This window comes from Eurytemora carolleeae, unplaced genomic scaffold, assembly GCF_000591075.1.
Source record: "Eurytemora carolleeae unplaced genomic scaffold, Eaff_2.0 scaffold75, whole genome shotgun sequence".
NCBI lineage: Eukaryota > Metazoa > Arthropoda > Copepoda > Calanoida > Temoridae > Eurytemora > Eurytemora carolleeae.
In genome coordinates this window covers 319,443-334,051 of record NW_019396178.1, presented here as the reverse complement: position 1 = coordinate 334,051, position 14,609 = coordinate 319,443, and the positions used below count along the sequence as shown (strand labels likewise).

Here is a 14,609-nt window from a genome sequence, read left to right as displayed (position 1 = left end):
GGGGGGGGGGGGGGTCCAAAATTCGTTCACTAGGACAGACCCTGCTTGCTTAAAGAATTGAAAATTGTCTGCTCTTACTGAAATGAACCAATTGGTATTTTCCCAATTTTCAAAGTTGATGAAAGTCAAAATGGAGGTCGTAGACCTCCTATCCGAAATTGTGATCTTGATTCGTATTGATGATCACATTAAGATGCTTAACAACTTTATTCAATACTAAAAAATAAATCAACAATAGTATATATCATTTACAACAAGTCAAGAGAAAAATACTCTCATTTAAACTTCGTATCTATTGCTGTAATGAGCTGCTTTTTACAGAGCTCTCCAATAATTATGACCTAATTAAAAACAATAGCGAATAATTTTGCAAGCGTAGTTGCAGACTTTAAATTTTTAAATTAAAATTGCGAACTTGATCAAAACTGCAATATGTAAATAAGAGTTTATTTGCAAAAGTAGTTGCAATGAAATGACTTGTCGTCTATAAAAAAATGAGAACAGGAAAAGCAAAAAAAAAAGAGGGGTCTGTCCTAGTATACGATTTTTGGACCCCCCCCCCTCCTATCAATTTTGTACATGACCATTTATTTTTCAGCAAATTTATTATTATTTATTTTTTTGTTATTTAGGGTTAGGTTAGGTTAAGATACTTTCTGGGCCGAGCGCTGCGGCTAGGATGNATGAATATTTATAAAATAATGTTGAGGTTGAAATTGGCTTAGTGGGGGGTCCAAAAATCATATACTAGGAAATTACCAAAAAGAGAAATAAAACTGGAAAAAAACTTTTCATCTCATGCAGATATAACCAATAAAAATCACAGCAAGATGCTGCTGTAAGCAAATTTTCAGCCTTCTATAAATTTTTCAGACAAAATACAACCTGTACAAAATTTGGTGTCACATAATTTTAAATTTACCCCATTCATTCGGCTAAGGCTGAAAAAATCGTTCTCTAGGAAATTACCGAAGTTAGAACTTAATCAGTGCAGAACAAAGTTTACGGTGCCCAACGGATATTTTTTGGATTTACAAAGATGGCTTATCCTTGACATGAATTTAGGCCACTTCATCAGACAAGTATCTTAATCGTAGGATAAACCTACGATTAATAAATCGTAGGTTTATAAAAGCTATAAAATTAAATATTTTTGTCTTTCAACCCTTGATTACCCATTTAAACATCATTTTTATTGTTTTTACTCTGCTGAACGATGTTCGTATATGTTTGAAATGCGCACAAAATGGTTTATGCCGCAAGTAATTTAATTTCCATACTAAATATTAATCAATCAATCTTTAATCGTCTTCAACAGAAATATTGGGTAACTACAGGGTGTCCCACGAAACATGACAGTATGCAGGACGACTTGAATGTCGTCTTGATTTTTGATATAATTTGCTGCGTTTATTTGTCAACCTAATTTTAGAAGTAAATTTCTAGAGATAATAATCACAAAATTTCCCTTGTCCTGCCATTTCCAAAATGTGGTCTGCCTTTTATGTGCTTTCAATATTGCCCGAGATATGAAGAATTTCGTTCAGATTTCGACAATTTTGCTTTTATTTAACAAAATTGAAATCTGAACCAAACTCTTTATATCTCAGGTGAAATTGAAAGCACAAAAAACGCAGACCACTTTTTGGAAATGCCAGGCCTAGGAGAATTATGTGATAATTGTTTCAAGAATCATACATGTTAAAGTAGATAGAAGACTAAATGTCACAAATAAATTCAAATACCAAAGACGACTTTCCAGTCGTCTTCCTATTGTCATGTTTCGTGGGACACCCTGTAACTAATCTACAATTAGTCTTAGGTGAAGTTAAAATGTTTTTCTTCTAATCTTATTCTAGCATTCATAATATTTATAATAATAATATTTATAACTGTCAAGGAGAAATCATCTTAAACCCTGAATTGACCACATACAGACAAAGACGACTTAAACTTCCCGCTTTGGATTTAAAATGAAAATCATAACTGTTTGCGCCGCGGCAATTCAATTGTTTATTCCTCCGCACTCCGCAGTTTCTGGTGTCGGGTTTCGGTTTAGAGAAAAGTTCACACTCAAGGAAAGTACCCTTTTCAGGATATCAACAATGTAAATGCACAGCAAATTCAGCATTTAACGTATATTTTCAGTTAAAATGACACGAGTTTATCTTGGAGGCATTAGTCACAGATGCCGTGATTCAGATATTGAACATTTCTTTAGGAAATATGGTAAAATCAAGTAAGTAAACCTAAATTCAGATAGACAGAAGATAAACGATTATTTCTATGCACTTTTGGGCAGCTAGGTGTCTTAAGTTAACAATCAAATTAAAAAATCACAATAAAGCAATAAAAAATTATGAAATCACAGATGTCGTATAATTCATCAGCAGAATTTGTCTGGTAATTTCCTAGAGAACGAGTTTTGTAGCCATTCCCCTACCCCTCCCCCCTTCTGTCAATTTTGTACATAGTTATCATTGGTCATGTGGCCACAACGCTCGGCTCCCTATTCTGTTCTAGCCGCAGCGCTCGGCCCAGAAATTGTCCGAAAAATCGTTCCAGGTCAGACTAACGACTTATGAACACTTATCAATTTTGTGCATGCATCTCATTCATACATTTTGTTAAAGTTGGTCATGTTGTCGCATCGCCCGGTCCCTTAGCCTGTACTAGCCGCGGCGCTAATCCACTAGCCTTGCTTCAGCGCCCGGCCCCTTGCCTGTCCTAGCCGCAGCTCTCGGCCAAGAAAGTGTTTTAACATAACTCTAAATCAATATTAATTTTGTTGAAAATAGTAAAAATCTTGGTCATGTACAAAATTGAAAAGAGTGGGGGGGGGGGGTTGCAGGAATCGTATCTAGGATAGACCCATTTGTCTTACCTAACTAATATCACCGAATAATGGAACCACGATATTTTAAATTTCTGTTTGTAGTCTAACATGACTTTTATAAATTAGCATGTCTTCAAATCTCTGGAAATTCAATCTCAAATCGTTCACAATGTAACACTTTAAAATGGAAGGGATATTTTATAAAAACAATTATAACCAGGCGAAACAGCAGCGTGAAACGCATAGAAATACCATTTAAATAATAGTGATACAAGTAAAATTAGAGTTATGAATCGTGCAACAGAATATTATTTTTATTGAGGTTAAAATCATCTCGGTATGCAATTGGGACATGAAAACTCAAGCTAATAATGCTCTTTGTTAATTTTGTTTGTCTAGGGATATTTCTATCAAGAATAAATATGCCTTCGTGGATTTTGAGGATTACCGTGATGCAGAGGACGCAGTTTATGATCTTCATAAAAAAGAATTCATGGGAGAAGTGGTGAGTACAAGGACATATTATTTATTCCCACCCCAGCATTTAAAATCATATCCCCTTCCCTTGTCCATATTTATTTTAAATCATATTTAAATTCAATTTGTTCTAGACGCATTTTTATTGTTTTAGCAGTTACGAAGTTGCTTATTACAAAATATATCTAGAATTTTTTAATCCAAGGGCTTGAAAACAAAAGCTTTTAATTCAATAAAATTTAACTGTTCAGGTGACGGTTGAGGTAGCCAAGGGGACACCTCATGGTCGGGACAAGGAGAGATGGGGCGGTGGAAGATCTAGGTCAAGATCTAGATCTCCTAGACGCAGGAGAAGCAGGACAAGATCTAGGAGTAGGAGCAGGTAAATATATGGCAATAGTTAATTATTGACTAAACTAATTTCTAATTTCTAAATTGTAAATTTGTAAATTTGTAAATTTGTAAATTTGTAAATTTGTAAATTTGTAAATTTGTAAATTTGTAAATTTGTAAATTTGTAAATTTGTAAATTGTAAATGCCTAAGCGTATAATGGCAATAGTTTATTATTGACTAAACTAATTTGTAAATTGTAAATTGTAAATTGTAAATTGTAAATTGTAAATTGTAAATTGTAAATTGTAAATTGTAAATTGTAAATGCCTAAGCGTATGATGGCAATAATTAAATTGATAAAGAATGACCCGTTTCATTTTGTTGGGAACATAAAAAATGCGAAATTTTCAGATTTTACCTAATTTGATTTTAGGAGTAGGAGCCGAGGGGGGCGTGGTGGTGGAGGAGGAGGATACGGCGGAGCAGATCGTCGGCGGCCAATCTGGTTGGAAAAGTATGGTCCTCCTACTAGGACGGAGTATAGAGTTATTGTAGAGAACCTTAGCAGCCGGGTCTCGTGGCAGGATCTCAAGGTATTATTCTTCCCTTATCTGTCAGAAATTACAATTTTTACTATCCCACGCTTGTTCTGGCAAATATATTTGAATTTTACTTTTCAACAGTCTTTGACTTTTTACTTGCGTGCACTGTTCATTTTTTTTTAACACTAACAAAAAATTATTAAAGTGTTATATTTATAAAGACACGTAAAATATTATAATTGTTAATTTTTTATAACCCCCTTGCCCTTGATCATTTAATACTTTTTGATTTTATTTTAGGATTTTATGCGAAAAGCCGGAGAAGTAACATTTGCTGATGCGCATAGACAACGCAGGTTATATTTTATTTATTAGAATTTAAAAGTTAAGAAATATTTTTTCCCATACATAATTCATATGATTGCCTATTTATGTTTTTTTTTTTTGGGGGGGGGGATGGAGAGAAGGAATTTTTATCCGTATTAAATCCAAACTTTTATTAAAATATATTATGATCCTTTTGTACAATTATTTTTTACTGTAATGTGATTTTTATTAGGGTAACTTATGTCCTAGTTGTTATTTTCTCTTTATACTTTCCAAAGTTATTTTATTTTCTCAATTCTCAACAGTTTTAACCATATTTTCTACTTTTCAGGGAAATTAAGGGAAATTTACTTTACCAAGTTCCCGAAAAAGTAGTTGTACAAAATTTTACCGTCTTTTAAATTCGCGAATTTTTTCACGTACATTTCGTAGAGCGGGTCGTTATTTACTTATTTGTCCCAAGGGACGTTAGGTTACTTAACATACCTCTCTTGGGAGAATCATAGCTTGGTATTTGGCAAAAGGCGATTTATTTTTGGAGAAAAAATTATATATAATTGGGGGGTTGGAGGGGGCGGGGGTGTCAAAGGAAATAAACACTAATAAATATTTATCCAATAAAAGCAAAGTTCTCAATCTCCACGTACCTCAGGAATGAAGGTGTGGTTGAGTTCTCGTCCTACGACGACGTGGAGAACGTGATTAGGAAGCTGGATAACACGGAGCTAAACGGCAGAGTTATCAAGATTATTGATGACAGCAGGGGCGTCAAGAAAAGGAGCAGAAGTCGCAGCAGGTAACAACACAAGTCTACTGCATTTTCCGGGAGAATTGTAAACAAAATTTTTATTTTTGACATATTCCTTCAATCGATGTTCTTATTTAGATTACTAACTATTTTTGCACCTTGTTGGAAAATGGCGTTTAAAAAAGAAAAATAACTTGCTCCTTTTTAAGGCGATCCCGTTCCAGATCTGACAGCCGATCCCGGTCCAGGTCCAGATCTAGATCCAAAAAGTCCTGGTCTCGAGACCGCAAGTCCAGCCGCGACCGGAAGTCTAGTCCCGACCGGAAGTCCAGTCGTGACCGGAAATCTAGGTCTAGGTCTGGTGGGTCCCGCAGCCCCAGAAGAAAATCCGATTCAGATTAGACTTCAGGTACATTCAGTCACAAAGAAAATCAATTTTATAAAAAAAAAGAATTTTCTGCAAGGTAAAAAGTAATATTTTTTTGATTTTACACAATACTTGCTTTCTTTGTAATTAGCATTAAGTTTTAAGCACTCAATTTGTTATTAATATTTTTGCACAGTTTTCAACAAAAGGATCTATTCCTTTGTAATTCATGATAATTTCTCTAAACTCTCTGCCTTCATTTCTACTACAGAGTGTCTCACGAAACATGTTAATAGTAAGACGATACGAAGGTCGTCTTTGATCTGTAAAATTGTTTGCTGTACTTATTCGTAAACCTATTTTTAGAGGTAAAATTGTTAAGTTAATAATTACAAAATGTATATAGTCCTGGCAATTCAATTCAAAAATGTGGTCTGCATTTGTAATGCTTTCAATATTACCGGCGATTTGAAGAATTTCGACTATTTTGACTTTATTTAATGAATTTAAATCTGGACAAAATTCTTTATATCTCTGGATATATCGAAAGCACAAAATAGGCAGACCACATTTTGGAAAGGCCAGTACTTGGAGAGTTTTGTGGTTTTTGTTTAAATGTAAAAGTAGATAGACAAATGAATTTCCCAACTAATTTCAAAGATAAAGACGATATTCAAGTCGAGTTTCGAGGGACACTCTGTATGACTATGTGACCACGCGAGCAAAAAAATAATATTAGTTCAATTTTTTAGAATTTTATTAAATTACAAATTGAATGGTTTTTGTTGCTATCATATGAGTTGGTAACAGATGTGGTGCAGAGGGTTTTTAGAAATTACCACGCCTTCTTTTTAATTTTGGTTGTGGTCAAACGATAATTTGGGATAGAGTTTAAAAAATAAAAAATCCTAGTGTTTTTATCTTCAGAAAAATTTAGTTTTGTTTTGCACTGATAAACTCTATCCCTTCTTACACTAAATATAAAATCTAATCCCACTGAAGGATTAATGTATAAATCTTGCAGCATCGATATGATGGATGATCAATCAATCAATCAATCGATGAGAAGGACATGATCAATCAATCGATGAGAAGGACGAATTGACGAAATCGATGAGACAGAAAGACGATTCTCAATTGAGTTCAACGGGAATACGGGATTATCCATCGATGCTTGATGAATTGTAGGAAAGGATAGGAGAGACCGAATCAATTTAACCGGTACACTAGTACGCTGTACAATTGCATCAAGTACAGAAGTTGAAAAGGTTATTTGATGAGATGTGGGGCGGGGACATTTTTCTTGCATCTAATTTTAGATTTCCGTACATTTTGTCTTCAAATTTCATTCTTGATTTTTTTGTGAATTTGTCAGAAGTTGGATTTTAAATTCCAGCTGGGGTGAATTTTAATTTTGACATTTATTGAAGCGCCGACCCCTATTAAATTAGATTTAATGATGAACTTTTCTGGGGATAAAAAATTGATTATTATTATTCCCGAATATATTTCCGATTTAATCCCTAGTTGAGCGGGGTTTGATCAGTGTTGATTTTGATCATTCCGGTTTTGTTCTTTGAACCCTTGTTGGACATTTAAAACTATTTTAATCTGACTTTAATATTATTTATATATTTAGGAGATCCTGATCTGAAGAGTTATCAGAACAAGTCTGCGCACATGCGCAGCCGTGAACGCACACGGCAGTTTGTAAATTTATTAATCATAATTGCGCTTTTTTTCACTTGTTCTTTAAAATAGTTCCATATTAACTTGCACTGTATGTTGTTCTGTTAATGTTGTTCTTTAACCATTCCCTGAAAATTGTAAATTAATCCATTATCGATTAATCAATTGTTAAACTTAAAAATAAATTAAAAAAACGACCCTATCAGGCACATCCAACTTTTGCTTGTGCGTTATCTACAAAAAATGAAAATATTCAGATATTGTACAAGACTTTGTTTCCAGGATTAAGCATAAAAATAAAATACTTTTTTTTCAAAATGTTTGCAATTATTTCAGATAAAAAATGGACATTGAGGAACCTGGAAAAAATAAGGAATTTTACTAATAGCTCAATTATTATTTAGTTTTTTCGTTCCTAAACGTTATGATTTATAAGAAAGGGTTATGATAACAACACCATAATTTAAACAATGATGAAAAAGTCCTTAGGCCAAATTTAAGACGCGGCTCAAATATGGTTGATTCCACTTAAAATTATAATCACGAATTAAATCGGCGCTCAATTGAAATCGGTTTTTGGCGGATTTGAGACGCGGCTCAAATTCATTGAGACTGGAAAGTTTATATAACCAACAATTTCATGGTTTTCAAATTCATTAGACCTGCTCGAACAAAATTGGCATTATCCAAAATTGAAGGGATTGTTTAATGTTTCTACAATAGACAAAATACACCCTAGTGCTTTGAGAGGAGAGTGCAGTATTATAAAATAATAAATCAGGATTCTCCTGATACCCATCAAATCTTTTTACGTTCTATAATTGCTACTCAAGACAGAAAACTCGTTTTTTGAAAATCACGATTATGGAACCGCTGGATTATTCTGGAGTGTTACTTTTTTGTTCAAAACAACTTAACAATTTGATCGGAAAACCAATTAAAAATTTTCTGTTAACAAGTTTGCTGGTGAGGAACATATTGTTCAAAATGAGATATCGATGATAGTAATAGAAGCCTGCAGTTACTCCTTAAAAGATTATTTTCATAATCAACTGTGTTTTGTAATTAATTCTTCTGTCATCTATATATAAATTTAGCTTGACTGTCTGTCTGTTTGTTTGTATCCAATAAACTTCAAAACGGCTGAACCGATTGGACCCAAATTTTGTTTGGGACCTCACGTAACCCCAGGGAAGGTTTATGGATGATCAAATTTTCCTAACTTTGCCTCTAACAAAATTCAATTTTTGAAAATGTTAAAAATCCATAGTTTTTTTTATAAAATCCGCGAAATTTTTGGTTTATTTTTGTTTTACAATGTACACAAAGAGAACATGTTCACAAATGAAATAGAAGATAGAGAAGAAGGATTTGGAAATTGGGCCGATCTAAGACCTTTTTGTTAATTCATCAATTTTAGATTTATTTATATTGTTGTACATCCTGATTCGTTAAACAGTTATGCAGACTAATTTCAAGGCATATTAACTGATTCTTCCCTTCGCCCTTTAAATATTTACATCATGATTTTGTGACAACTGTCACAGTCGTCACAGTAGAGTTAAGTTCAATATGTTAAATATTTTCATAGTGTCCTGAGAAATAGTTAAAATAGCAAAGTTTATCAGTTCAATTTGGAAACTTCAGAAGCCCAAAAAATTGTTATTAAAGCGCTGATTCTTCTGGCGCCCTGTACAGATTGCAACACATGTTGCAACTTAGTATTGCAAATTCTTTTATTATTCTCATTTGAGTCACAGTCGTTCCGTAACCTTTGGCCACTAACTTAATATTATTCGATTGTGAGATATTGTTGTCTATATCTACAGAGAGACAAATTTCCGTTAATTTCTTAGCATTTTGTACCTAAGAAATACGTTCATTAAGACTTTGCAGCAATATTTAACTTTTTTTCAAGCTTTTTATTATTTTTGTAAACTCAGAAGAGAAGGAGCAGAAAGAAGTCCTCCAAAATGAATTCTGAAACCAATGAACAGGAAACTGGAGAACAGCAACCAGATAATGGAGGTAAAGGTGGAGGGTCTGGAAGAGGAAGAGGTGGGAATGGAGTCGGAAGAGGTGGTAATGGAGCCGGAAGAGGTGGAAATGGAGCCGGAAGAGGTGGTAATGGAGCCGGACGAGGATGGAATGAAGCTGGAAGAGTAGGAAATGGTGCCGGAAGAGGTGGGAATGAAAGTGGATGGACTGGAAATGGAAAAGGCGGAAATAATGTCGGAAGAGGCGGAAATAGCGATGGTAGAGGCGGAAACAATAGCGGGTTCGGAGGAAGGCCACAGTTTTGTGAAAGTAACAACGGTAAGTCCACTTGATTAAGTGTAAATTTGTTTTTTTTCGGACTTTTGGATTTTCGGAAAGTGAACAACTCGCATTTTGTTTTGCATGTGTTTGTAGTGTACAGTTTAACTCATGGAATTTTATAAAAGTTGCACTTTGGTCTAGACCCTATCCAATATCCATAGTATATATTAACTTCCTTGCTTCAAGTGCTTTCTTGAAATAATTTTATACAGACAAAAGTTCTACAGACAATTTAGCATGCATAAAGCGTTATTTTAAGAAGGAAAAATGATGATACCTTTTTCCTGTTACTCAGAAAATGGTTTAATGAGTACTTGTGGATGAAAGTCTATTTATGAATGGGGTCACTTGAAAATCCGTCTACATTCTACAGAGCTGAAAACTTTAGAATTGTGGAATTCGAGATCAATGCTTGATCTCCTCTTTTTGTTAATCTTAAGATTAGTTAATACCCAGGAAAGCTTTTAAAATTCAACTAACCTGATTGGTGTATGCAGAATCCCGAATAGCCAATGAGATGCCGGGAAATTTGATATTTTCCTCGCCATTTAATGAGAGAAAATTTATTGGTCGGATTCAGTGCGGATATCCGGAAAGAGAAAAAAGAGCGGATTAAGTGTCCACAGTGTAATAATAGTAAGGGTATCCAATTCTATAGTTTTCTGCTCAGGTCCCTTTAAATTGAACTAAAAGGTAAATAATATGTTTTAACAAGGTTGGAGAGGAGGGAACAATCAATTTGAATACTATATGGACCCGGCTATCATTCAGTCACGTGGTCTAGCCGTCAACAACATAGGACCTGGAGCCCTTTTAGAGGGAACTTTAAGGTTTGTTTATAATAATATGCTTATTCAATATATACCAATGTATTTGATATATGCATCAAAAATAAATATTGGTACCTGAAATAGGAATAAAAATGTTTAAATGTTTATTCGGAATAATTTGTATCCAATTAACCTATTTTCCTAAACTTCTAACCCTCTCCCTCCACCAACTTTTTTTTGGGAGAATTTCATTATCATTATTATTTTTCAGGATAAATCCTAAATCTTACGAGGACGGGTTTGTTTGTGCGCCAGACAGTACATCAGATATTTACATTCGTGGCATCAGGAGCAGTACTCATTCTTCTTGTGTACTAAATATCATACGTTTATCAAATATTTATATTGTTAATCAATAATCACTGTTCTCATTTTTCTAGTGTTGTTATACACGTTTTTCAAATGTTTTCCTTTTAACCAAAATGGGACGCCTGGTCTGCATGCAATGTTTATAATATCAAGAAAATAGAGATAACAAATCTTTTAATCCGGAACTTTTCAAGTCTGGAAATATATTCGAGAAATTAATTTAATTACAAATCTCAAAATAATTTGCCAAGTTTTGTTTGAAGATGGTTGTCTGCTTAACAGGGACAGGAACCGAGCTCTGCAGGGGGATTCTGTAATCATTGAGGTGAATCCACTCAACATGTGGAATGTGCTAAATGAAACCATTCAGGTCGAACTAAATTCTTTTGTCAAATTTTTCAATAATCGTCCTGGGGTGTATATTTTCTTTAAGAATCATCCCCTTGAGAATTATTTTTTTCCTTTAAAGTTATTGTTTTGGGGGGTTATTTCTAAATTGGGAAAATAAATGATTTAGGGGGAAATAAATGAGTTTAGGGGGAAATAAATGATTTTAGGGGGAAATAAATGAATTTTTGGGTATAAATTATCAAAAAGAAAGAAACATTCTGCCTTTTGATGTCCATTTTTTATTTTCCCCCAAAACATCCAAAATCATTTCACCCTTTCCCCTGGGGGGGGGGGGGTTATGAAAAATAAACTTACATCCCTGTAATCTTCTGTTAAATCTATCTAGTAATTCAGGGGTAGAATGTTTTCTAACGGGAGGGGGAGGGGTTCTTATAGGGAAAAATTGCTTCTATAATTGTTGCCTTCGTCTTTCACCATCTTGAAATAAAAGTTTGAATTTAAAAAAGAAAATGATGATTTTTCAGGACTACCTTGATACTCAAGGGTCTGAGGAGGATTTTAAAATACTTCTAGAGGGAGCTACCATCAATATGAAGAAGGAGAGGGGTGAGGAGGCCGAGGGAGAAGAGGTTGATAATAAACAACCTGAAACCAAAACCAAAGAAGCAGAAGTTGAAGCTGTAAAAGCAGAAGCTGCTTCGCAACCCAAATCTGGATCTGGACACAAATCCGCAAAAATCCCGCTTGAACCTGAAACAACAGCTGAACTGGTCGTAGCTGCTCGATCCTTAGCTGCTGCCGTCGCTGCAACAGAAGCTCCTGAGTACGGTGAAGACTGGGGGAAGAAGCCAGTATCTGAATCTCCTTGGGATGTTGCAGAGTTCAAGGTTGATACCTTCGCTCAGGATATTTTAGTTCAGGTATTATATTGAATTGAAATACATCTATAAATATACTTTGCTTGTCTGTTTGTCTGTCTGTCTGTCTTTCCGTCCGTTTGTATCCAATGAACGTCAAAACGGCTGAGCCGATCGGGCCCAAATTTTGTTTGGGACCTCATGTGGCCCCAGGGCAGGTTTATGAATGATCAAAATTTCAAAGTTTGCCTCCAACAAAATTCGATTTTTAGTAAATTTTGAAAATTCATGAAATTTGTTTTTGAAATCCGCGAACTTTTTGTTTTGTTTTGTTTTACAATGTAAACAAAGAGAACATGATGGGCGTTGATTATTGTTGCCGAGTAATGATGTGGGTATTTCCCTCAATTTTTTTATCTACCCATTAAAAAGCTAATTAAAAAATTGACAGCTTAAGATTAGCAAATAAAAGTTTTATTTCATAATCTATGTAGGTTCAAGAAGGGAAGAAGACAAGAAGAGGCCCGAGAAAAGGGAAAGGAGCTTCTAGTCAACCTACAGGTAATTAATCAATTATTTAACTTTAATTAGATCCCAAAATCCACGAAAAAGAAATGGTAAAGTTGGTTGTGCTTACAGGAGAAGTAGTGGCACCAGATGAACTGGAAGGATTGGAAGATATTGAGGGTAGTGGAGTGGATAGTGAGCACAGTAGTGATGATGATCTAGAACAGAAGATTGAAGTGGAGGCTGAGAGGTGAGTAACAACAGCAAATCTGATCTAGATATGAGAGCTGAAAACTCTTGTACTGGATACCCTAAATCCCGATTGCTTAATTTCTTTATCCACTGATTTTCTGCTTTATCATCTCTTTTGGATAACCTTGGATATCACTCATTGATTGCGCGCAAAATTAAATAATTTGTCTACTTCTGATTGGCTGTTCGGTTCCTGCAATCGACACTAATTCGTTGCATTTTATACACTTTCCTGGATATTACTGTAAAATTAAATTAATTTGCAGATTAATAAAATGAAAAGTCAAGTTCTCTAAAGTTTTCAGCTCAGACTAAATAATGTTAATTTAGGCTTGCCAACCTTGGTCTTAATCCTGACAAGATCTTTGAGAAACAGTTCGGAGTTGCTGTGTCAAGTTCAGATATTAATATAAGTCTTGAAGAAGAAATTAAAGAGTCTGACGAAGACGTGGTTGTGGAAGGTGTAGAGGGAGAAGAGGTAAAGAAGAAGGAAAAGAAAACAAGGAGAAGGAAAAGAGGGAAGCCTAAGAAAGGAATTAAAGAAGGAAATGGGAGCAAATCTGATTTAAATGATTCAGTTGAAATCGAAACGAAAAGTGCTCAGAAACCTGCAAGATTTAACAAACCAGCCAAGGTATAGGAGTTTTGAGAAAGTAAATGTCTAAGACATGTTTTTAACAATCTATTTAATCTAATCTAAGCCAATACTTTGTTCGAACTATAGGTTTAACACTCAAAGGGACTGTAAACGTAATTTCAAGTGACCCTTCTTGCAAAGATGACAATGCCCGATTCACAACGGTAACTGTAAAAGCTGAAACCTTTACCTGAACAATACTGTGGAAAATACTATCGTAGAGAACCCTTACTTGGAAATAATAAGTTTTCAAAATTATAAACCTTGATATCTAATTTATATTGGATCTGAAAAAGCTTTCAAGGGTACCGCTGTGAATCAGGCATTGCTGTCTCTGCACGGAGTGTAATTTGAAACTAAGCGTCTAGTCCTTTTTTAAATCTTATTTTTGTTGTTTTTTAAATCTTTCTATTTCTGAATGTGAAGGTACCCCGAGTGGAGTACAGGATTGAGAATGTGATGCTGCATCCCCTCGCCTTCTCCTTTGTTCAGCGCACCGGCAGGGTCGTCAACATACTGGAGTTCAAACACTCCATATACTCACTTCACTTCTCCTATTAGAAGATATCCAGATATCCTGGTCCACAGGTATATATAATATACTCACTTTACTTCTCCTATTAGAAGATATTTAGACATTCTGGTCCACAGGTATATATCCTTTGTACTTACTTAACTTCTCCTATTAGAAGATATCCAGATATCCTGGTCCGCAGGTATATACAGAGCGTCCCATATCATATTAGATTATCTCTAATCTTTAACACCTAAATACGCACATAATACTCGAAAAATCTAGCCTTTTCTGCAAAAAAAATTCTATTAGCCTTATTAAATTTTTCAAAATGATTCATTCTTCTTAAATTTTCTGATTTGTCCCCCAAACCGTAATTTAGACCCATTGACGCGGTCTAATTTGATGTGTGACACCCTGTATAATTTACTTACTTTACTTCTCCTATTAGAAGATATCCAGATATCCTGGTCCACATATATATATATATATATAAAGTTGTAATCTCTGTTTGTTTGAATTTCCGATTCTAACTCAGGAAACCCTGGACTGATTTGCCTTAGGGGGTCCGGGGACCTCTCAAGCAAATGGAAAGTAAACAATCAAGGAAAAATTCCATTAAAAAATATATTTAAGACATTAATTTTTATTTTTGAAATTATAACATTTTTCCTTATCTCCTCTTTTCCAATATCTTAAATCTTCATGTTAA

At 34.4% G+C, this 14,609-nt stretch overlaps 2 protein-coding genes across 2 annotated transcripts; both read left to right on the top strand.

Moving 5' to 3' along the window:
- The first annotated feature begins 2,064 nt into the window (after positions 1-2,064).
- Positions 2,065-6,745, top strand: LOC111697308 (serine/arginine-rich splicing factor 5). The gene is made up of 8 exons (XM_023467260.1): positions 2,065-2,239; positions 3,236-3,341; positions 3,565-3,695; positions 4,082-4,241; positions 4,491-4,546; positions 5,170-5,313; positions 5,475-5,674; positions 6,657-6,745. Exons 1-7 carry the CDS (start codon positions 2,154-2,156, stop codon positions 5,665-5,667), a joined length of 876 nt encoding a protein of 291 aa, XP_023323028.1. The 5' UTR covers positions 2,065-2,153; the 3' UTR covers positions 5,668-5,674; positions 6,657-6,745.
- Positions 6,746-6,807: 62 nt separating this feature from the next.
- Positions 6,808-13,944, top strand: LOC111697324 (uncharacterized). Its single transcript, XM_023467276.1, has 11 exons — positions 6,808-6,900; positions 7,272-7,694; positions 9,265-9,637; positions 10,356-10,470; positions 10,682-10,759; positions 11,062-11,149; positions 11,655-12,050; positions 12,482-12,548; positions 12,627-12,744; positions 13,077-13,380; positions 13,810-13,944. Exons 2-11 carry the CDS (start codon positions 7,665-7,667, stop codon positions 13,942-13,944), a joined length of 1,704 nt encoding a protein of 567 aa, XP_023323044.1. The 5' UTR covers positions 6,808-6,900; positions 7,272-7,664.
- Positions 13,945-14,609: the final 665 nt, after the last annotated feature.

Coding starts and splice junctions, on each gene's coding strand:
- LOC111697324 (XM_023467276.1), top strand. CDS start 7,665: ATGGACATTGAGGAACCTGGAAAAAATAAG. Junction 7,695..9,264: donor AGGAACCTGGAAAAAATAAG/GAATTTTACTAA, acceptor TTGTAAACTCAG/AAGAGAAGGAGCAGAAAGAA. Junction 10,760..11,061: donor ATTTACATTCGTGGCATCAG/GAGCAGTACTCA, acceptor TCTGCTTAACAG/GGACAGGAACCGAGCTCTGC.
- LOC111697308 (XM_023467260.1), top strand. CDS start 2,154: ATGACACGAGTTTATCTTGGAGGCATTAGTCACAGATGCCGTGATTCA. Junction 3,342..3,564: donor AAGAATTCATGGGAGAAGTG/GTGAGTACAAGG, acceptor TTAACTGTTCAG/GTGACGGTTGAGGTAGCCAA. Junction 3,696..4,081: donor AGATCTAGGAGTAGGAGCAG/GTAAATATATGG, acceptor ATTTGATTTTAG/GAGTAGGAGCCGAGGGGGGC.